At 46.5% G+C, this 21662-nt stretch overlaps 1 protein-coding gene across 6 annotated transcripts in view; it reads left to right on the top strand.

Annotated features, from left to right (window-relative positions):
- The window catches only part of SAMD4B (sterile alpha motif domain containing 4B), a 31692-nt gene that overhangs the window by 5151 nt on the left and 4879 nt on the right, over positions 1-21662 (top strand). For all 6 annotated transcript variants that reach the window (XM_007491803.3, XM_056796121.1, XM_001362842.4 and 3 more), the window contains 8 exons: positions 8050-8456; positions 16087-16557; positions 18275-18514; positions 19054-19163; positions 19390-19476; positions 20099-20417; positions 21080-21165; positions 21262-21383. In XM_007491803.3, the coding sequence (XP_007491865.1) occupies positions 8261-8456; positions 16087-16557; positions 18275-18514; positions 19054-19163; positions 19390-19476; positions 20099-20417; positions 21080-21165; positions 21262-21383 (1631 nt within the window). In that variant the 5' untranslated portion in view covers positions 8050-8260. The remainder of the gene's footprint in view (positions 1-8049; positions 8457-16086; positions 16558-18274; positions 18515-19053; positions 19164-19389; positions 19477-20098; positions 20418-21079; positions 21166-21261; positions 21384-21662) is intronic.

Raw genomic sequence — 21662 nt, 5'->3', positions numbered from 1 at the left:
GCAGGAAATTTGTCCAACCCAGATTAAAATTGGGATACATGTAACAGAACAAGTAGAAGTACAGTACAACATAGGTGATGTTAACTTGTGGTTTTCTAAGTAGCCATTCATTTCTATTTGAGTTTGACACTACTGGTACAGAGGATAGAAAAGCTGAATTGAGAGTAGGCTTGGACTGGACAGATTCTAGGCTTAGAAGAAACATGTTGATGTAATTTTACTAGGAAACATTCCAGGGGTGGAAATGGTGAACGATGGAAATGTCATTTGGAGGGTGAACTTTTAGGCCAGGGGATTGAGGGAGAAAGTGACAGGTATGATGTGGTACCTGTCTTGGAGCTTGCATGATTTAGTGAAATAACACATTGATTTAAAATAATAGTATTTGGCAGTTTATTATTAAATAACAAGTAAATGGTACAGGCAATACAAGTGCCATAGACAGAGGAAAATGAGCTCACTGTGGTCATGGAAAGCTTTATGGAAGAAATAGGATTAGAGCTGGACTTGAAAGTATGAGTTGTATTCGGAAAACTATAAAGGAAAAAAGAATCCAGGCAAAGAGATAGATCCTTGTGAGCAAAGGTCCCAAGATGACATTTTCTAGGGTGTGTTGGGGGGGGAGGGCAGTAAATGGACCAGTTTGGCTGAAGAAATGGAGATGAGGTAGGTTTGGGTTAGGAGAGCAATTTAGAATTTATCCTTTAGGCGATGGTGAGCCATTTTTGTATTTGGGACAGGGTAGTTACACAATGCAAATGATGTTTTAGAAAGATAACTGGCAGCCAAGTATATTGTGGTTTGGAGGAGAGAGAAAATGGAAATATTGAGACCAGTTGGTAGGCTGATGGAGTAGCCTAGGTGTGAGGTAATAAGGATATGTTCTTGGGACCAGAGGGGAAGCATAAGAGGCACATGAAAGGAAGAATCATTATGATTTGGTGAACAGGTATAGAGTTCCAGGGAAAGGGGGAAGTCAGATCTGGGAGGCATCATAGAACTGAGCTGAACAAGTTTTCAGAGTTCCTCTAACCCAATCTCTTAACAAAAATTCTGTCCACAACATTCCTAACAAGCCTTCATTCAGCTGCCAAAGACTAGGGTGATGAGAAACTTCCTGTTTATAGAGGAAGTCCCTCCTACTTTTGGACAGCTCTAATTATTAGTTAGTTTTTCCATAGGTTACACTCTCTCTGCAACTTTACCCACTGCTCATTCTCTGTTCTCCCTTCTAAGAGCCCAGCAGAACAGTGGCAAAGACACAGAGGTAGGGATATGCTTCCACGTAAGAAGCCTTCAAGTTTGACGATAGCTCTTTTCTTCCCTCAGTCTTCTCTTGAGCTACAAATCTGGAATTCTTAAACTTATTTTTATATCTATATCATGGTCTTATGTTCTTCAGATGTGCTCCAATTTGTCAGTTTCCTTCTTGAAAGTTTCCAAAGTAAGAGGATAGCTAGGTGGCTTAGTGGAGAGCTAGGCTTGGAAATTGGAAATCCTGGTTTAAAATCTGACCTCAGACACTTCCTAGCTGGATGACCCTGGGCAAGTCACTGAACCCCCATTGCCTAACCCTTACTGACTGCTCTTCTGCTTTGGAACCAATACTTAATATTGATTCCAAGATGGAAGGTAAAGTGTTTAAAACCATCCCCCCCCCCCCCCAAGTTCCCAAAGTAAATAGAGCAGACAATTATTGTTTTGCATAAGTGGACTATTCCACAGACCTTTGTGTAAAACGATTTTTATGTAATGTACATTTGCTGACAGACATGGGGAAAGGAGGCAGGAAAAGGAGTGGAACATTGTTCAAGGACACATGAGGGCTGAAGGAGTTTTTTAGTGTCTTTTTTTTTTTTTTGGTAACTGTCAGGATCAGGGTGGGGGCAGAATGCTACTCAAAAAGCACATTACTGTAAAGGAAAGTTAACATCTGGGGTTTTTTTTGGAATATGGATTTCTTTCCAGTTTCTTTCAGAATTCTTTACTTAAAGTCAAATTTGTGCAATGTGAATTTACTTAAAGAACTTTTTGTACCCAAAGGTATTCTAATCAGAGCAGAACACAGTTGGACTATTCATATTAGAAACTTAATTGTGGTCCCCAGCACTGCTAAGATTAGGGACACAAAGGCAAACCCATCCCTGCCTTCAAGGAATTTACAGTCTTATGGGACAGCTGCTAGGAAGGGAGAAGGGATGGGAAGGAGACACACTATAGTTTCAGCTGCACTTTTTTAAACTCTTACCTTCTGTCTTAGAAGTGATACTAAGTGTCAATTCCAAGACAATAGCAATAAGAGGTAGGCAATTGATGTTGAATGACTTGCCCAGGGTCACATAGCCAGGAAGTGTCTGAAGCCAGATTTGGGGCTAGGATCTTCCATCTCCAGGCCTGGCTTTCTATTCCATGAGCCATCTAGCTGCCTCTTAATCTGCATCATAAACATTTCCTCCATCACCTTCTTTAGTCTAGACAGTCAGAAAAACAATCAAGCCCTGACTTTATGTTTGCTGATTTCCAGGGTGTAAATGCTTACACTGGAAATGTAATAATTGACTCTTGTGGTCAAACTAAACTGGTTCTAGAAAACTGCTGGCCAACATACAAATAGCCATGGACAAATGAGACATTTACTTTGGGTTGAAAAAGAGAAAGAGAATATTAAAAATAATAAAATAGTGATTTTATTTTATGAGACATTCATAAGCTAAATTGGTGATGATCTCTGAAGTGAGACAAGAAAGACTTTTTGAAGGAAGTCAGGAGGCAGTAGTGAGGAAGGAGAAACTTCCAGGGCTAGCCGGTGACAACTATACAATCAGGGGCCTTGTTCATGAAACAGCCAAGAGGCCAGGTTCATTGAACTGAAGAATATTAGAGGAAGGAATAAATCGTAAGACTTGCAGAGTGGGGAGTAACCCTCTCACACCCCTCCCAACGTTATGAAGGACTTTGAATGCCAAGTAGAGGATTTTTTATTTGATCCTTTTTTTGTATTTATGCCAACTGGACATTCCTGAATGGGAAAGGAGAAGGTCCCATGGTCAGACTTGTGCCTTTTAGCATGATTACTTTGGCAACTGAATGGGGAGAATGGCCTGAAATAGAGAGACCTGAGGCTTGGAGATCAACCAGAAGGCTATTGAATCAACCCAAGCATGAGTTGATTAGGTCCTGCATAATATACCTCAAAGTGAATTGGACATTCCAAGTCTGGTGATTAGGAAAATGATGATACCATAAAGCTAGAACTAGAGATGTCAGATGGAAGAGGCAAATTGAGAAGATGGCAGGGCATATTGTCACATGTTGCCTTAGCACAGTGCCTAACAACCTAGGAGGTGTTTAATCAATGTTTACTGACTGACAGATTAAGACTGAAGTACAGGTGATATATTCTCCTAAGCAGACATCTGGAAATGCAAGGGCTAGAGAAAGTAGTAAGGGGGTGGGGGGTGGGGGGTGGACATCTTCATAATGGGGAAAGTTGGAGCCATCAGAAGGAATGAGCTTTCCAGGAGAATACATGTATGACTACATGTATGAACACATGTATGAACATATATGAATACATGTAAGTGCCAAGTATGAAGTGAAGAACTTTAGAAATCATTTGTACAGGGGCAGCTACGTGGCTCAGTGGATTGAGAGCCAGACCTGGACATGAGAGCTGTGTTCAAATCTAGCCTTAGATATTTCCTAGCCATATGATCCTGGATAAGTCACTTAAACCCCCATTGCTTAGCCCTTACCTCCCTTCTGCTTTAGAATCAATACACAGTATTGATTCCAAGATATAAGGTAAAGATTTTTTTTAAAATGTCATTTGTACTTTAAGGGTAGGAAACATTGAAGGAAACACTAAAGGGGTCAGATAGCTCATTTATTTTCTGTTTAAGAAGTTCTTGTGCTCTAGTCATTTTCTAGGAAGTCTGGCTATTTACTTGGTTGTTTTTTTTTTTAAACCCTTACCTTCCATTTTGGAATCAATACTGTGTATTGGCTCCAAGGTAGAAGAGTGGGAAGGGCTAGGCAGTAGGGGTTAAGTGACTTGCCCAGGGTCACACAGCTGGGAAGTATCTGAATCCATATTTGAACCTAGGACCTCCCATCTCTAGGCCTGGCTCTTAACCCACTGAGCCACCCCACTGCCCCCTGTTTCTTGTTTTTGATCCTTATGACACCATTCCTGAAGCAAGCTCTTCCCTTTTCTTATGGTGAGAGTCTCCCTCTTTAAGGAATTCCTTTTTTAAAAATCACATTTCAATACTTCTTGAGACCTGAAGTTGTTTCCTTGGCTTTGCCATTCACTGTATGATTACTTTCTTATGTGAGGAAGGCAGTTGCCTTTAGGTTATTAGCTTGCTACCTCTTCAGCACAGTTGGCATGCCCAAGATTCTGTGGGGGTGAGGGTAGTCATCAGTGCCACCTCGTTTGTCTAGGTGTTGTTGGCATTCATGGGGTATGATATTCCTGGTAGGAGCCAGGAAGACTTTGCAGGAAAATGAGTAGCTATTCTCTTGAAACAGACCCCTTTTGTCTTCTCTCAAGAAATTATAAGTGTCATGAGCAATATGGAAATATGTATTACATGAAAGTGTAGGTATAACCTATATCAGACTATTCACCACCTGGGGTATGTGTGTGGGAATCCAAAGTTCAAGATGGCAAAAACAATTGTCAAAAAGTTTCTAAATGTAACAGAACAAAATTGTTAAACATTTTTAAAAGGAATTAAATGAAGGAAAAAACTGGGTAACATCTCTCCAAATCACCTGTATGTCTTGACTGGGTACTTTATTAGATGATGCCTCTGTTCTTCACCTTTGGGATTAGCAGGTACTTCCCAAGTATCAAGCTCCTTGTTTTCTTTCAAATGTTGACAGTGTTTGATAACCTCTCTTGAGAGGGTTTTCGCCTCCAGGATTACCCCCATGGTACTTGTTCATCTCTAAATACCTGTTGAGGATGGGTCTGTATTTTGGCCGGGCATAGCCAGAGTAGCAGTGAACATTGTTTGAGACCAAGGCAGATCTGTTTGTGCCCAACAGACAAGTCCCTCCCTGTGGCAGTACTCATAACTAGGTCTGGGCAGGGATCAGGGTGTAGCTGGGACATGAAACCCCCAAAGGGCTGAGGGCAACCTCATCATTCAGTCACATCCAGATAGCTAGGCAGCCCTTGACTCCTGAAAACAATCAGAAATTTCCTTTTTGGATGAGGAAATTTAAGTTTAAAAAGCACTCTTCTTTTCCCCAAAGTCTGACTATTTGTAGATTACTGTCAGGCCTTCCTTCAGCATTCTGGTACCTCTCAGCTAATCCTTCCTCTATTTCTATTTTCCATAACTAGTGGAGAGATTTTCTGGCATTATTGGGGACAGGAAGGGAGCTAGACTCAGCCTAACCAATGATGTGATTGCAACATTACCCCTTAACATAATCCTTGAAAATAATCTAGTTTTGGCTTCCCGTTTTATAAATGGGGAAAATAAGGCATAGGGGGAAGAACAGACTTTCACCCAATGTTATCGATGTCAGTGGCAGAGAGGTAATAAGAAAATCCTTTTTCCATTCCTGCATGAAGTCTCTCACTTTTGTCTACTGGATTTTTTGCTCATGGAGCCAATGAAGAACATTTGTTCCTGAAAATTCTCCAGATGTTTGAAAACAGTGATCATGTACATTTCCTTTACTCATTTTAAAAAATCTTCTATTTTCTAAGTAGAATACCTCCAATTTTCTCAGTTGTATCATCAAGTTTCCAGATCCTCCTTCCTTTTCTTTCTTTGGACACTTCTTCCATGCCTGTTGCCACAGTGTCCCATCATAGTAATTATTATTTATATGGTCCTTTGTTTGCCAAGTCTTATAGGTTTCTTCTCAGTCAAGCCTTATATCAGCCTTAGGAAGCAGATATTGTAATTATTATTGTACCCCACTGGATAGATAAGAAAAATGAGGCTTAAATGACTTGCATGTAGTCACACAGTAAGCATGAGAATTTGAACTCAGAACTATCTGATTCTAAAGTCCAGCATTGCTCCTTAAAGCTCTTATTTTCCCCAGATCGTCCTATTAAATAAGCAAAGAACTGCACCCACTCCCACCCCGTTAGAGGTATAAGGAGTATTCCTCGTTAGATTACACTGTTCCATGCTGAAGAGCTACAAAGTAATTTCCCTTTAACCCCATAGAAACCAGCTTGTTAAGGTAGGCTATGGCCACCATTGGGAGGCTTAGTGAGGTGGGTGTTAGTTTTTCCTGACTCCAGCTTTCACTTAGGAACCCAGAACTATCTAGTCCCTGGCCCCTTGGACCTTCTTCCAATCAAATGGCAAGCATTTGTTACTATATGCCATATACTTGGGGATACCTCTGCAAAGAATGACTATCAGGGGAAGCAACAAAGACATATATAAAATAAACATAAGAATAAAGACAAAATATAAGTTGGGAAAGGAGAGGGGAGTGGAATTCAGGAAAGACTTCATAAAGAAAATGGTGCATGAGCCTAATGTCTGAAGAAGAGATTTCTAGAAGGGAGCAAGGACAGGGCATGGGCCTCTTTCAGGTCATATGGTCAATTGAAGAAATTCTAGGGAAGAGAAAACTTCAGGGCCATAATAGTTGTCTTGGGGGAGGGGTTATGTATGGGGGTCCACTTATTTTGAAGATTGATTAGCCTTGTTGTACTTGCCTCAAAGGGCAGAACCAGGGGCAGTGGAGGGAAGGTGCTGGAGGGGATTGCAGTTGGGGGTCAGGAGAATCCTAGCAAGGAGAGCTATCCCTGCAGGCTATACTGCAGGAGGTAGAGAGGTCTCATGCCCTGGAAGTCTTCAAAAGCTGGATGACCACTCATAGATTGTGCATGAACCTCTTTTTTAGGTACTGGTTGGACTCAGTGGCCATTTAGTATTTTTACTGGAGAGTTTTCCTCTCTGCTTCCAAGGACCTATGTGGCAATCAATGCAGGCATTTGTAGAATCTGCCCATATTAGAGATAACTAGGTATTACAGTAGAGTACTGGATCTGGAATCAAGAAGGCTTGTGTTCAAATTTGGCCTCAAATGCTTCCTAGATTTGTGACCCTTAGTCAAATCACTTAATAACTCTGTTCCTCAGTTTTCTTTAACTATAAAATAGGTATGATAATAGTTCTTGACTTGCAGGGTTGTTGAGGGATCAAATGAAATAATAATTTGTAAGGCATTTAATAAATGCTTGTTCTTATCTGCCTTTCCTGCCTAAAATCTGAAGGGCAGGGAACTAGACTTACCCCAGGAGGAAGCTCTAAATCTCTTTAGCAACCTTTGAAAGTACCCTGTATCTGGAAAGAAAGAGTATTTTACAAAGGCATAGGATACCTCTTCTTTTAGGCTCTAAAGAGATCATTCAACCTGTTCTCTAGTTCTGGGACAGGAGTACATCTAGCTCCTTCTGAGGCAGATAGGTGACTCTCCTCTTCTTCAGGACCTCTGAGTGGCCTTTCAGGGGCTCTAATTATAGGATTAAAGCACTTCATCAATGGTATTTGAGCCAAAAGTGGCCTAAAGAGATTGTCTGCTTCAGGCGTATTATTACCCTTGCATAGGTGAGCAAAAGGCCAGGCAGTTAGGGAAGCCATACATTCAAGGTTGGGAAACAAGTCACTTATAGGCCAGAGGGACCAGAGCTCTCATGATCGCTTCCTCATGGAGTACTCTGACATTTACACCATTCTGGGTTAGCCAACACTTTCTGGAAGTTATTCGTTCTGTCAAACTATCTCTCCCTTGCTATAGTTTTAAGCTTAGTTCTTCAGGTACCTTAATAGATAGAGCTTTGAGGGTCAGTCAGCATTCTCATTTGGCAGTCTCTGATACTATGGTTTAAATCTGTTTTCTGACCTAGGGGATTGAGGGACAGAAAGTTAAAGGGTCATCAGTCCCCAGATTCTTTCTTCCAAGAATCTCAGTTGCTGATTGAGCTCTGTACACAATGAAGATACTGAGGCCTCCTAAGCTCTTGGACTGTGTCTGATAACTCTCTTTTCTCTCTTCCAGGAGCTCACAGAAACCTCCCTGATGTGAACAGGCCTCTGCCCCCGCTGCCCCTCCCGGGATTTTCTAAGCACCCTGACCCACACTCACCCCCCTCTCTGGGGAGAGACAACAGGATTCTGGAGCCGAGACCATGTGACAGCATTGCCCTTCCCCACCATTCCCCCACCCCCGGCCTCTGCCGGTGCCAAGCCCAGGCCCTGGCCACGGCACCATGATGTTCCGAGACCAGGTTGGCATCCTTGCTGGCTGGTTCAAGGGCTGGAATGAGTGTGAGCAGACGGTGGCCTTGCTGTCACTGTTGAAGCGAGTCACCCGGACCCAGGCCCGATTTCTGCAGCTTTGCCTGGAGCACTCCTTGGCAGACTGTAACGATATCCACCTTCTGGAGTCAGAGGCCAACAGTGCTGGTAAGTCTGCTCCTCTCTTAGACCAAGGCACAACACCAAGTTGGGGACAGAGAAGAGAAGCCAGACAGAATGTTTGAGGACATCCTACTCTCCAGTTTCTGGGGTTTTTAATGTTAGTGTCAAGTAATACATTCATAAAAAAGATCTTGCAACCTGAATATACAGTCAAAACCTAGAAGAGAGAAGCTACTCTTGTGCACTGCTATAATCCCAAAAGGCAAACTAAGTCCTCTTCAACTCAGAGCAGGGCAAATAAATAAATATTAATTGTCAACTTTGTGTAGACTCTCATCCTAGACTCTGAGGGGGATTCAGGGATAGATCAGACAGCCCCTGCCTTCAGGGAGCTCACCAGTCATTTAAAAATGAAAGGAAGACACAGACACATTGCTGTCCTGCAAAGTGGAATAGAATTACAGGCTTCAGGATTCAAACAGATCCTGTAGGGCAATCAAGTCCAACCTCTTACTTTACAAATGAGGAAACTAAGGCCCAGTTTGTTTAGGTGACTTGTTCATGGTTATACAAGGTGGTAAACAACAGGTCGAAGTCCATTCCCATGTTCTGTACCCTTGTCCCATACAAATTGTTATGGAAGATAGAAAAGTCCAGACATCCTTGGGAATGGGATTAAAAACAAAGAGAAGACACAGGATCCCTGGACAGCTTGGAGAAGGATGGCTTCATGATCATTAAGATTAGCTTGTTGAACTGAAAAGATAAGGCCTCCTTGGCTGCAAGGCTAAAGAGCCTTGGTGGAGAGGGCTGTATGATGGGGGAGATAGTCTATAATGGAGCTCTTGAAGAGGATGGATAAGAACCGAACTGGCTTGTGCCCCTAGGCTTGGGCACTCAACCAAAGGATATTCTAGGATGGATCCCCAAGCTACCACTGAGGTACCCCTGTCCAGTGCCTCTACCAGATGGGACCGGAGGTTGAGAGAGATTGGCCTGCCAAGCCCAATTGGGCACTGGCTCCTATTCTCAGTCCATATGGATGCTGGGCATCCAGTGGAGATTTATTTATGCATAAAGAAGGGGTGGGGCAGAGGGAGAAGAACTTTACCTGATGCATTGTCTGGGAACAGTGCCTGGTTATCCTAGTCTTCCACATGCCCTTCTGGTCCTAGGCCCCTAAAGTGAGTATCCTTTCTTTTGCTGCCTGGTCCTATTCAGTTTAAAAATTGAAGCTGGTAAATCCTCAGTGATCCCAGGAAAGTGTGATGCTCTGAGGAGCTCCCAGCTCTCTTCTCACCCTGCCCTTGATCCGTTCTTTCCACCCTGGGTCCTAGATACTGGGGTATTTGGGTTGTTTAATGGAAAGGTTATAGAGTGGGAGGGAAGGCCCTAGTCATACCAGATTAGATTCTGGCTGTTGCCCAGGAGGGATGTATTTCAGCCTTAAAGCTGGATCAGGAGACCCAAAGGGAGGGCTAGACTTAAGTATGTTTTGAGTTCAAATCCTGTTCCTCTGTTTCCAATCTCATTAATAAAATGGGACTGGTGATTCCGATGGGATACTGGTGTACAGCTCTCTATGAGCCTTCAAACTTGATGTCATTGTCAGTTTCCTTTCCTTCCCCTGAGGTTTCTTAGGGAATTGTAGAACAGAGAATCTAGGGGCATAGGGCAGGGGGCTGCTCATCTTTTACATTTTCCTCATCTACCTGTATGTATCCTCCAAAGAAGGATTTAAGGTGCTGGGGCTAATAAGAGGAATAAGACATAAGAAGCCAGGAACTCTCCAAAAGGTAGCAAGCCCACCTGTGTTTTGTGGCAGAGCACTGTTAACATTTGTGCAGTAAAGGGTGGAGAGCACCTATTAGGGGTTGTTCTGACCCAGAAGACCAAAGAGGAAGGAAGAACCTGGAAGAGGCTTGGGGGGTGAGGGTGGGGGTAGAGGCAGAGGGGCTGTGTAGCCTGGGCAAAGGTCTGTAGGGAGCAAGGGGAGATAAGGCTGCAAGTCTGAGTGGATAATCAAATTGTCAGAGGACCTCGGCTATGGCCCTAAGGAAACAGTGAAACTTTCCTACCCCTGGATTCCTGCCCTTGAGCCCTTGTGTTGAAAGACAAGAGCTTCATGGACCTCTCTTGTATTTCCCATGCCTCCTAGCATGATGCCAGGCAATCAGGGCACTGGGAAGCTAATTTACTGGATTATGTGAGTTTGTGGACCCCCCCTCCCCCAAATGTGGATTTCACATAACAAAATTGAAAGTGTATACCCTACCTTTGGTATTCTGCCTTAGTCAGAGGACTCCCCAGAGACTTCCCCCACTCTCCCTTGGATGGGAAAGTGTGCTCTATGGTTGTCTATAAATGGTATGAGTAGGTGATAAGTAGATAGTTTAGGATATAATATTTAATGCCCTTCTACTTGGCTGTGCAGCCTAGGGATAGGTCCTTGCTTTTCTCAGTGTGTCATGCTTCCTGAGAAGGTTCTCATTTATACCCTTGAATTGGGGTTGTTGCCCTTTGCTTTGAATTTGTTTTGGATCCCTCCCCTGGCAGGATCAGAGAGCACATTGTGCAGAATCCAGGGTGCTTCCTCCATAGAAGGGAAGTTGGGGGGGGGGGTATTATGTGATCCACTGAGGTATTGAGAGGAGAATTACTGTTAGACCAGAGTTTCTTAACCTTATTTGTGCCAAGGGGCCTCATCTTCACAATTACCTTAGAAGGTAGGTATAGGTATTATCCCCATTTTACAGAGGAGGAAACTGATGCTGCCAGAGGTGAAGTGACTTGCCCAGGGTCACACAGCTAAGAAATGTGAGGCTGGATCTGAACCCAGATCTTCCTGATTCCAGGCCCAGCTTTCTCTCCACTGTTCTACCAGCTGCTTCTGAGCATAATGTAAATAAAATCCATTGGATTACAAAGGTAACAATTATATTGAAATACAGTTATCTATTATAAAAAAAAAATTCATGGATTCCAGGTCAAGAACCTGGTTCTTGGTTAAACTAAAGGTAAAGACTATTGGGATCTATCTGAGAGTTTGTAGCAGGAGCTGCTTCTAGTGCCTGGGAGGAAGGGCTCCCATGAAGGCAGCTTTGCAGACTCCTTCCTACTCTGGGAGTGCCAGGGGAGAGGCAGTGTGGATCTAGGAAGACTTCAACCAAGATGAGGAGAGTGGGCAGAGGCAGCTTCTGAGGAGCCAGGAGTAGATAGTTTTCTCCTTCTTCTACCCATTTTGTCTTCCATACTACTATCCAGCTGTAAGTGCCATAAACTTGGGTCCCCTTAGAGGGCCTCAGCCAGGCAGGTGGGAGGTGAGGGTGGGGAGCCTGGGGACAGATGAACTGGATTCCATTTCTTGTCCCTTAAATTCCCTGAGCACTACTCCCAGCATGCCTCCTGCTTGTATTGGGTTTTGTGAATCCAAAGTCATCTATTCCCCCCCATCCCTCCCTCCCACCCCCAGAAAACAAACCAGTCACCTAACCTCAGGATTAGTTATTCTGTTTCCCTCCTTTCTTGCTTTGCCTCTCTCTGGCTCAATCTGGGTGGGGAAACTGAGGTCAGGAAAGGGCAAGTGAGTCACCAGATCAGGGACCTGACCCCAGGCCAGATCATTGCCCTCACACAAATACCATACATCCTGGGGTGGAGCTAGGAAAAGCCTCATCTTTCGCCTTTTCCCCTGGAAGAGTGAGCCCAGCAATGCTGTTCTTTCATGAGTTCTTTCAGTCCAGTTCATTTTACAAAAATGTGAGAGTCCCTAGTGGCCTATTTCCCCTCACTCCTCCCCCTTCCCCCAAACAGCAATGGCTCAAGCCCCGGGAATGGGCAGTTGCTCTCGGCCAAACCTCAGCCCCTCTGGCAGCTGCCCAACGTGATTGCAACAGTAGGGGATATAAAAATGGGCTTGGCCTCACCCGAGCCTCAGATATATTTGGCCCCCAAAAGCTGCCAAGCCTCAGGGTCATGCCCTACTTAGCTCTAGTTGGCCCTCTCCTTGCTGCTACCACCTCCCTATGGGGCCCACCCACTCTCCACCCCTGTTAGAGCAGTCCTTTTCCCTATCCAAGTCATGTCCCCATCCCCTGTCTGCAAGTATAGGTTTATGGCTCAGTGAAGATGAGACAAAACATGATGCTTTCTTCATTCTCCCCTTCCCCCTTGGTACCCTTGGGTCATAGTTGATTGTTGTGCCTCTGGCTTAGAGGGCCACAGTCACATCTGGTTGTGGTCAAAGAATTTCCTGTGAGATTCCCTTGTACCACCATCACAGATCTGTGGGAGAACAGCAAGCATCAGGATGGAGTGGGAGCCAGGGTAGGCATGGCTTATCCTTTTCAGACTCTCCTACAAACAAAATTGGCTTTTTTGGGAGGGGGGTGGTCAGAGTCAGGGGTGAGATCCCAAAATACATTGCCCTCTTCTCCCCTCCTACTTTAGCCTCCACTATTGCAGACGGCCCCTTGAAATTTTCAGTTCCACATATATTTATCTTAGACTATTGAATGTTTTGTTTTGTTATTGTTATGGATGACCCTGAATAGGACAAATTCCCACCCATTGCCCATAGTCTCAGTGGGGGCTGTTCCTTTAGGGGCCTATCCAAATTCCTTGGAGTAGTTCCACCATCTGCTTCTCAAGCATCTTCCGACTCAGTGTAGGGTCCCACCCCCCAACGCTAGACTCTGCGTCAGAAACAACTCTGCCCTTTCTCCAAAGCAGAACAAGGTCTTTCATTAAACGAAGGATTCACTGAAGCAGTGTTTCTTTATGCATGGACTTGTTGCCTGGGCTTCACCAGAGGGCGTGCCCTCTCAAGACCCTGGTGTTGTCCTGAGCACGGAAACTAGGTTTTTGTGTGACCCAGAGACCTCTGCATCTCTTGAGGTCTAAACAAATGTCAGTGGAAACAGTACACCTCAGAGTGAGGGTGGTAAACCAGGCATGAAATTTTTGATGGTGAGGAAAGGGAGGGAATAGGAAGAATGACTTGGGAAAAGCCTTTCCATGATTCCATAATTGAGTTTGGTTTCCTCAAGACTTTTCTTTTTAACCCTTACCTTCTGTCCTAATAACAACACTTAAGACAGTGGGGGAAAAGCTAGGTAATCTGGATTAAGTGACTTGCCCAAGGGCTAGGAAGTACCCAAGACCAGATTTGAACCTAGGTCTTCCTAATTCCAGGCCTGGCACTCTTATCTGTTGGGCCACCTAGCTTCCCTGGTTTCCACAAGTCTCTGATATCTGGTATAAGGGTATGAGGTAGGAGGGGAGAATAAGGAGTTTAGCATAGGGATTGGGAATAATGTAGTTTCTTTTCCTTTTTACTAAATCCAGGGTCATCTGTACCTGGCCTCCTGGGTATATAACTTGTTTTTGTCTCATAGAGTTTTGTGACCACAAGGATTAAAGGTGGTAGAGGGTATAAGAGACCTATAGGCTGAAAGAGTGAAGCTTTTTAGTTTTGGGAGACAAGTTGAGTAGGAATAGCTGGGGTTCTAATAAATTGCTGAAGTCCTAGATACTAAAATTAACCTTTGCTTCCACCCTGCCTCCACACAATCAGGTCAAGGGTTTAAGGAGGCTTAGGCCAAATAGAAGGACCTTATTAAGCCCCATAGGTGGTAGTGTAGGCAGAAGAGAGATTGCTGGGTTTGGTACTTCCCACACATTTTAACAGCCTGGTGACCCTGGGCTAGTCTGGAGAGGCAGAGGTGGGCTAGTAAAGAAGGAGGGCAGCAGCTAATGAACTTGGAAGCCAGGAAGACCATGCTGGGACTTGCTGGGGAACCTCAGACAATTTATTTGGCCTCTCTGGGTCCCAGTTTCCTTATCTGTAAAATGAAGGGGTCAGCCTCAGTGACCTTCTACCTTTAAATATCCAGTCCATGGTGGATGGTAGATATCCTCAAGAGACAGCCCAGGCTGAAGTATCAAGGAATTCAGGAATAATTTAACTACATTACTGATAACTAATCCCAAAAATGTGGCTGTGGATCCAGGCATTTGGGGATATCCCTCCTACCCCAAAATTCAAATCCATGCAGTTTGGATCCTTTAGATGTCCATCTTGTAGGACTGTGGCAGCTGGTGAGTATGAGGTCGCCTGAGCTCCCAAATGGCAGGCATTCCCCTGGTAGTCAGGCTGGGAAGGAGAGAGAAGAAGAGAGGAATGGGGGGAGAAAGGGAGGGGGAGAAGGAGAGAGTTGGAAGCCCTGATAGGAAGCAGGGAAGGCAAAGAAATAGCTCATATGCCTGGAGACCAGGATGCTTGGTTTCTTCAGATAATATCCTCTTACTGTTGTAGTTGGCAAGGTAATTTCCCTCTCTGAGCTTTTTTCAGGATTAGTATGTGAGTGCAGCTGCCTGGGAATTCACATAGATGCATAAAAGGCTCTTGGGGTCTGTGGGCCCAGACTGACAGTTTTCCAGATCCTAGCCTATGCTTTCTGAAAAATATCAAAAGGAATGGTGTAGGGAATGAAATGACATTTGCTCCCTTTCCTGAAGGGGAGACTCTTTAGTCTGCTTTAGCTTGTCTCAAAAAGAAATGGGGGGAGAGGGGAATGAAAGAAGGCATGCAGTCAGCAAGTCTCTAGCACCCCCACCCCTAAGCCTTTTCTCTTTTAGGGGAAGAACAGGGTTCTTTCTCTTATGAAGCCTACAGGCAAAGAGCGAGGAGATAAGTTTACCCAAATGGAGAACTGGGGAGGCTGGATTTCTGAGGACAGGATAAAACTCTGTAATTAGAGTAATTCAGAGAAGGTTGAGATCACTGTGGAAAAAGGTGATTGCAGAAAACTTGCCCAGGTGGGACATGAAGGTGGGGTAGCAGTCTGAAGGAAAGAAGGGAGGCCCTTCCAGACTTTTAGAACCACACCTCAGGAAATGCTGAGCTGTCACACCTGGGGCTTCCTCTAGAGCAGTGATGACAAACCTTTTAGAGACTGATTGCCCAAACTTCAATCCTCAATGCATGTGAACTTGCATATGCTCCCCCACCCTACCTTATCCCAGACAGGATAGGGAGGAAGTGCTCCCATTGGGCTGCTGGGCAGATGGGCAGGCCATGTGAGAAATGTGGGTGAGGGAGCAGCCTCCCTGGCATAAGTGCCATAGGTTCACCAACATGGCTCTAGAGAAACAGTGGGAATAAAGCAAGGATGTTGGATCTGAGAGTAGTGGGGAGCTAGCTATTGGAGGCAAAAGAGAATGGCATGCCAGAGTTGTCTGAGGAAGATTTGTGGAGCCAGGTGAGTCAGGAGAGGGGAAGGAAGCCCAAGAATGATGCATTTGGAACAGACCTGGATTTTAATCCTGGTTGTTTCTTGCTTCCTATGTGTCTGAATAAATCATGCCATTTCTTGGGACTGATCTCCTCATCTCAGAAATGAAGAGGTTGGACAGAATGCTCTCTTAAGTTCCCTTCCAGACTGAAAGCTATGATCCAATCATGTAGAAGATTGGGGAGGGTAGAAGATGTGCAAGGGTCAGGGCTTGGGATTTGTGAGGGAATACATAAACACAACCATGGGAAAGAGAGGGACCCCAAAAATAGGACCAGAATCCAAGTTCAGGTATTGCCTGTTGCCTTTCCCATAACTCTTCTCACTCTTGGCATACTGAGCTCTTTACCATCTCTCCTGTCTTTGTCTCTTCCCTTTAGCCATCATTAACCAATGGCAGCAAGAGTCCAAAGAGAAGGTCGTCTCCCTCTTGTTGTCCCATCTACCCCTGCTCCAGCCTGGCAACACAGAGGCCAAGTCTGAGTATATGAAGCTGCTGCAGAAGGTGCTGGCCTACTCTATAGAGAACAACGCCTTCATTGAGGAGAGTCGGCAATTGCTCTCCTATGCCCTCATTCACCCGGCCACCACATTGGAGGACCGAAACTCACTAGCCCTCTGGCTCAGCCACTTAGAGGAACGGCTGGCTGGTGGCTTCCGGACCCGAGCTGAGACTGCCTACCACTCCCGCCAGGGCTCAGATGAATGGGGTGGCCCTGGGGAGGCTGGCCCTGGGGAGCTAGGGCCAGGCTGGCAGGACAAGCCACCACGAGAAAATGGACATGTGCCCTTTCACCCTTCTGGTGCAGTGCCATCCACCATCAACAGTATTGGGAGCAATGCTAATGCAGGTGAGGCCTGCCCCATAGGTTTTCCTTTAATTGCCACTGGTCCATGGCCTGAGCCTGGTTGGGAGCACTTTGGATCCAACTCCAGTTCCTGCCTAGTTTAAAGAAATAAAATGTCACAGACCATGGAAGTAAGATGGCATCTTAGAAATCTCAAGGCTGACCTCTTCACCTTCCAAATGAGAATCCGAGATTATTGGGGGTAGGGAGGGAGTGATTTGCCAGAGGTCACCTGTGGTGGTGTTGGATGAGTGGAACCTAGTGTTTGGGTCAACTGGTCTTATTAAGGGCCAAATTAGTGAGACAGACGGTCAGTCAGGGAAGGGATAGCTATTGTTGTGGGCTAAGAAGACTTTGGAAGTGTTTGATCTGGGACCTGGGGAATTGGGGATGGGGGGAACATTTGGTAGGTGACAACAGCATGAACAAAGAGATGGAGGCAGAAATGAGTGGAGGTCTTGGGGGGGGGGGGGCTTAAGCTGCATTCGATATATTGAACCTAGATTATAGAAGGCCTTGAATGCTGAGATGAGCAATTTTGTCTAGATGCATCAGGAAATTAGAATCTTCCATGGTTTTTTGAGCAGAGGAGTAATGTAGTAAAAGCAATATTTAAGGAAAATTATCCTGTCAGATATGCGGGATAAACTGGAGGTGGAAAAGAGACAAGAGTTTGATGAAAAATAGAAAGCGCTCTCTCAGCGAGAGGCTTTTTATTCTCTTTATTCTGTGGTCATTCTCAGGCCCTGTGTGGGGACAGTCTGTTCATTCCCATCTCTCTCACTTTCATGTTGGCTTCACTGCTCTAGCCCTCCCTCCTTCCTCCTCCCTCGACTTCCAAATGGTTCCGGGATCTGGGGAGGGAGCAGGAAGGGACCTGTGCTCTGAGGGGTAGAGGAGGCTGGATGTGCCAAACAAGTTGAAGATCTGGGTGAAGGGGTCAATACTTTGTTCTGAAGAAAGTTTTCCCTGCCAGTGTCAATCATCTTCTCCCATGTTCCCATTCCGCTCCATTCAAGATCCTGGAAAGCTTGCCCTCCCCTGGCCTGGGATCTGTCTAGCACCTTCCTCTTTGAGAACTCATTATGCCTGAGGGGGCAGAAGCCGGGAATAGGGGAGTCTGGACTTCAGGGTTCTCCTGCAGAGAAGGAAGAGACAAAGGATGAGATGAAAGGGCCTGGAAAAAGGAGGCAAGGTTAGAATTTTATTCATAAAGAAAAAAGGCAGCAGCAGGTACCTAGCGACTCTGAATTCAGGCCTCTGAGCTTAGCATCAGGTTAGTGCTTCCATCTCCAGAAATACTTGAACATAAGAAAGGGGGCTAGACCAGAGCACACATACATATCCAGGCACCCAGCTAAGGGAACTCCAGGAACTACTGCCTGCCCCTCAAGAGCTAACAGCCAAGGGTGGGGGTGAGGTGGGGGGTGTTGGGAATTAGGTCTGCCTGCAAAGAACTTAGGTGAGTTTGGATGAACTGGCAGTTAGGAGATATGGGTACTACACCTCCTCTGCTGGAGGCCAGTCACCCTTCCTGGGTCTCATCTCCTTCTTTGGGACCAGTGGGTAACAGCCCCTATGAAGAGCAAATGAGATGATGGATGAACTTGAGTAGCACTGATAGCACTCTAGTGTGATTATCTGGGGAGGAGGGGGCTGGGCTTTCCAACCTGGGGCTCTGAGAGGCTGACGGACCCCCTCCCCTATACTTCCTCTTTAGGCCTCCCCTGCCCAATGCACCCAAGCCCGCTGAAGCGTTCCATGTCGCTCATCCCCACGAGCCCGCAGGGCCCTGGTGAATGGCTGAACCCAGAGGAAATGGGGGCAAGAGCAGCCTTTGCCCCACCCGACCACGCGCCCCTCTCGCCCCAGAGCAGTGTGGCTTCCTCAGGCAGTGAGCAGACGGAGGAGCAGGGCTCCAGCCGGAACACTTTCCAGGAGGATGGCAGTGGCATGAAAGGTGAGCTGGGGTGGGTGGCTCTGCCCCTCTTGGCTCCAGTCCACCCCTAGGTTTACCTGACCTGGTCCCTCAGGCAGGTGGGGCAGCCAGATCCGTGAAACAGCTTTGGGAATCCTTTGAGAGAAACCCTAGGGAATGTTGAGGTTCTCACAGAACAAATATTACATCTATTCTGGAAGAAAATAGGTAGAAGCAGACCCTGGTTCAGAGAACAGTTCCTGGAGAAAGCGAAAGGGTTCTCCTGGGATCCCCAAGTTCTTACTCCACAGCCAAGGGCAAAGTGGCAGAAGATCTCATCCCTCTGTCACTCACTCAGCCATCACTTAGGACATACCTACTCTGAACCAGGCCCTGTGCTTGGTTTGGGGGGTAGACAGACAAAGCTGAAGCAGTCCCTCTCCCCAAGGAGCTTTTCTATTTGGGAAGACAACCTTGTCCTTCAGTAGGTATATTTGGGAATAGAAGGAGGGAAGATCAGAAAAGGCATGGAGGTCAGCTTGACACTGTAGTTGTGACAAGTCCTTTTCTCCACACCCCAGATGTGCCATTATGGCTTAAGAGTCTTCGCTTACACAAATACGCAGCCCTCTTCTCCCAGATGAGCTATGAGGAGATGATGACCCTGACTGAACAGCATCTGGAATCTCAGGTGAGTTCCCAGACTTATCCCAGAGCCCCAAGAGAAATCTTGGTGATTTAGTTTCCTTCTCCCCTGCCCATCTGGGCCCACAGACAAGGCTATGGCCAGAGCCTCTGAAGGAGTCACCAAAGGAACCAAGTTTTCCTCATGCCCACCTGTTGCAGACTCCTTGCTCCACTGTAACCTGGGAGGGCCTCTCAGCATCCCCCTGAGACCTTCCCTCCTTCCTATATAGAACGTGACCAAAGGTGCCCGTCACAAGATCGCCCTGAGCATCCAGAAGCTTCGTGAGAGGCAGAGTGTCCTCAAGTCCCTGGAGAAGGTGATGACTTGCTGGGAGGGGCATTTGGTGGAGGTAGTGTGGTGTCTGGAAGCTCACCAGGATGGGTGTCAGGACACTTGCCATGGATGAATAGAGAACCTCAGGCCATTTCTCATCTCAGGGTCCAATTCCCCATCTGCCCACTAGACAAAGGTGGGCTTGATTTTTAAGGTCCTTCCAATTTTGAGACTTGAATTGTCAGGCTTCCCATTTTTCGCTTTAAGATTTAGGACCCAAGGGGTCTGAGAGCCCTGCTCATGCCCCTGGAGGAGGCATCCAAGAGATTGCCTTCCTATTTCCAGCTGGGTATTTAAGCACTTGGTGTTTGGGGTAAGGCTATGTACATGGGATAGTGAAAAGAACAATGGGGTTGGAGTCGAAGACTCTTAAGTGTGTGACCTTGTGCCAGTCCCTCTCTGGACCTCATTTGTCAGCAAGCATTTATTAAGTGCCTACTGTATCCCCTCAGGTACTGTGCTGAGGCCCTTCTGTACTTCTAAGAAGTCTGTGGTCCTATGATCCTTGAGTATCTTTCTGTCTCTCTCAACCTTGACTCCTTCTGTGCCTTCTGAACCCTTTTTGACTCCCCTCGTGTTTGTGTGTGCTCTCACCCCATCCCCAGGATGTGCTGGAAGGTGGGAACCTGAGGAATGCTTTACAGGAGCTCCAGCAGATCATTGTCACACCCATTAAGGCCTACAGCATCCTTCAGGCAGCTGTGGTGGCTGCAGCCAAGGAGGGGGGCAGGGGGGAGCCGCCGCTGAGCGCTGAGCCCCCCCCAGCTCGCCCAGGCCCTGAGAAGGCCCCTGAGGCCAAGGATGCCCCAGCAGAAAGCTATCCCCCCCAGCCGGCCCCTGCCCCCAGTGATGGTAGTGAGCCAGCCACAGCCCCTGTCGCCGATGGAGACCTCCCTAGCCAGTTTACCCGTGTGATGGGCAAAGGTGAGCACCCCCTCCTGGACACCAAAGGCCAAGGGAGTTGGGGATGGGGGGAATGGGGGAGATGAAAACTTGTGCTCAGCTGTTGCCTAGATTCTGGTGACTAAATCAGGTGTGCTTTGCTGACCCTCTTCCTAAGGGCAGGGGCCAAGGATCTGGGAGGGTCAGGAGCAGAAGTCCTTCCCCTACGTAGACCTTTGTACTTGTTTGTACTTCCCCCATCCCCTCTGTATCAGCTTTATTTGTACAGTCTTGTCTTTCCTAGTAGACTGTAAACTTCCCCCATGGCAGGTACCCGAGTCTCTTCATTTTTTAGCCAGTGTCAAGATGAATGTATTGACTTGTGGAGTAGACTAGAGAGTAGGTGGAGGCCTGCTGCTGGAGTTCTAGTTGGGTTTGCTTCAGGGTGTGGGGAAATGAGTGGGAGGGGAATAGCTTACCAGAGCCCTTGGCCACTGACTGGGAGCTTCCTGTTCAGCAGAGTCTTCTTGCTAACTAGATGCTTAGTGCTGTCAAAATCTCATGGTGTGCTGCTGTCAGGGGCCCTATGTCCAGCCCCCTGGAGTAGGGCCCTGTTTGCTTGCCCCTGGTCACAGTTCTGAGAGGCTGGTGCAGGGCAGTACCAGGACCTTACTTGTAATCTCTTTCCCTTCCTCTTTCCCCAGTGTGCACCCAGCTGCTGGTGTCCCGGCCAGATGAGGAAAACATTACCAGTTACCTCCAGCTCATCGAAAAGTGCCTGACACATGAGGTGAGCCCTCACTAGATGTTCTTCCTGGGCTCCCAATAGCTTTTGACCAGGCAAATCTGAATGAGCTTTCCCTTCTGCTGCTCTCCCCACCCCCAGGCTTTCACCGAGACACAGAAGAAGCGCTTGCTGTCCTGGAAGCAGCAAGTCCTGAAGCTGCTCCGAACGTTTCCCCGAAAAGCTGCCCTAGAAATGCAGAGCTATCGGCAGCAGCAGAAGGGGTAAGCTGAGGAGGGACAGACTGAGCATGGGCAGAATCCTTTCTCCTCTGGGCTTCTGGAGGGCAAGTCCTGGCCCAGCTTCCATCATGTACATCAGGAAAGACCAGTGGTTGCTGTCATTAGAGATCACTGAAGGTCTGCCAGGCCATTTACTACATGATCCTTATTGCAGGCTCCCATCTGGAGCCTTAACTCTTAGAGAGGCTGGTGAGTGCTGATAGCCAGCACACCTTTCTACCAAGCTTCCCAAATAGGGTTCCTCTTACGTGTCTCCTCAGG

This window comes from Monodelphis domestica, chromosome 4 (assembly GCF_027887165.1).
Source record: "Monodelphis domestica isolate mMonDom1 chromosome 4, mMonDom1.pri, whole genome shotgun sequence".
Lineage (NCBI taxonomy): Eukaryota > Metazoa > Chordata > Mammalia > Didelphimorphia > Didelphidae > Monodelphis > Monodelphis domestica.
Note: the sequence above shows the minus strand (reverse complement) of the source record. Positions and strands in the feature narration are given on the sequence as shown.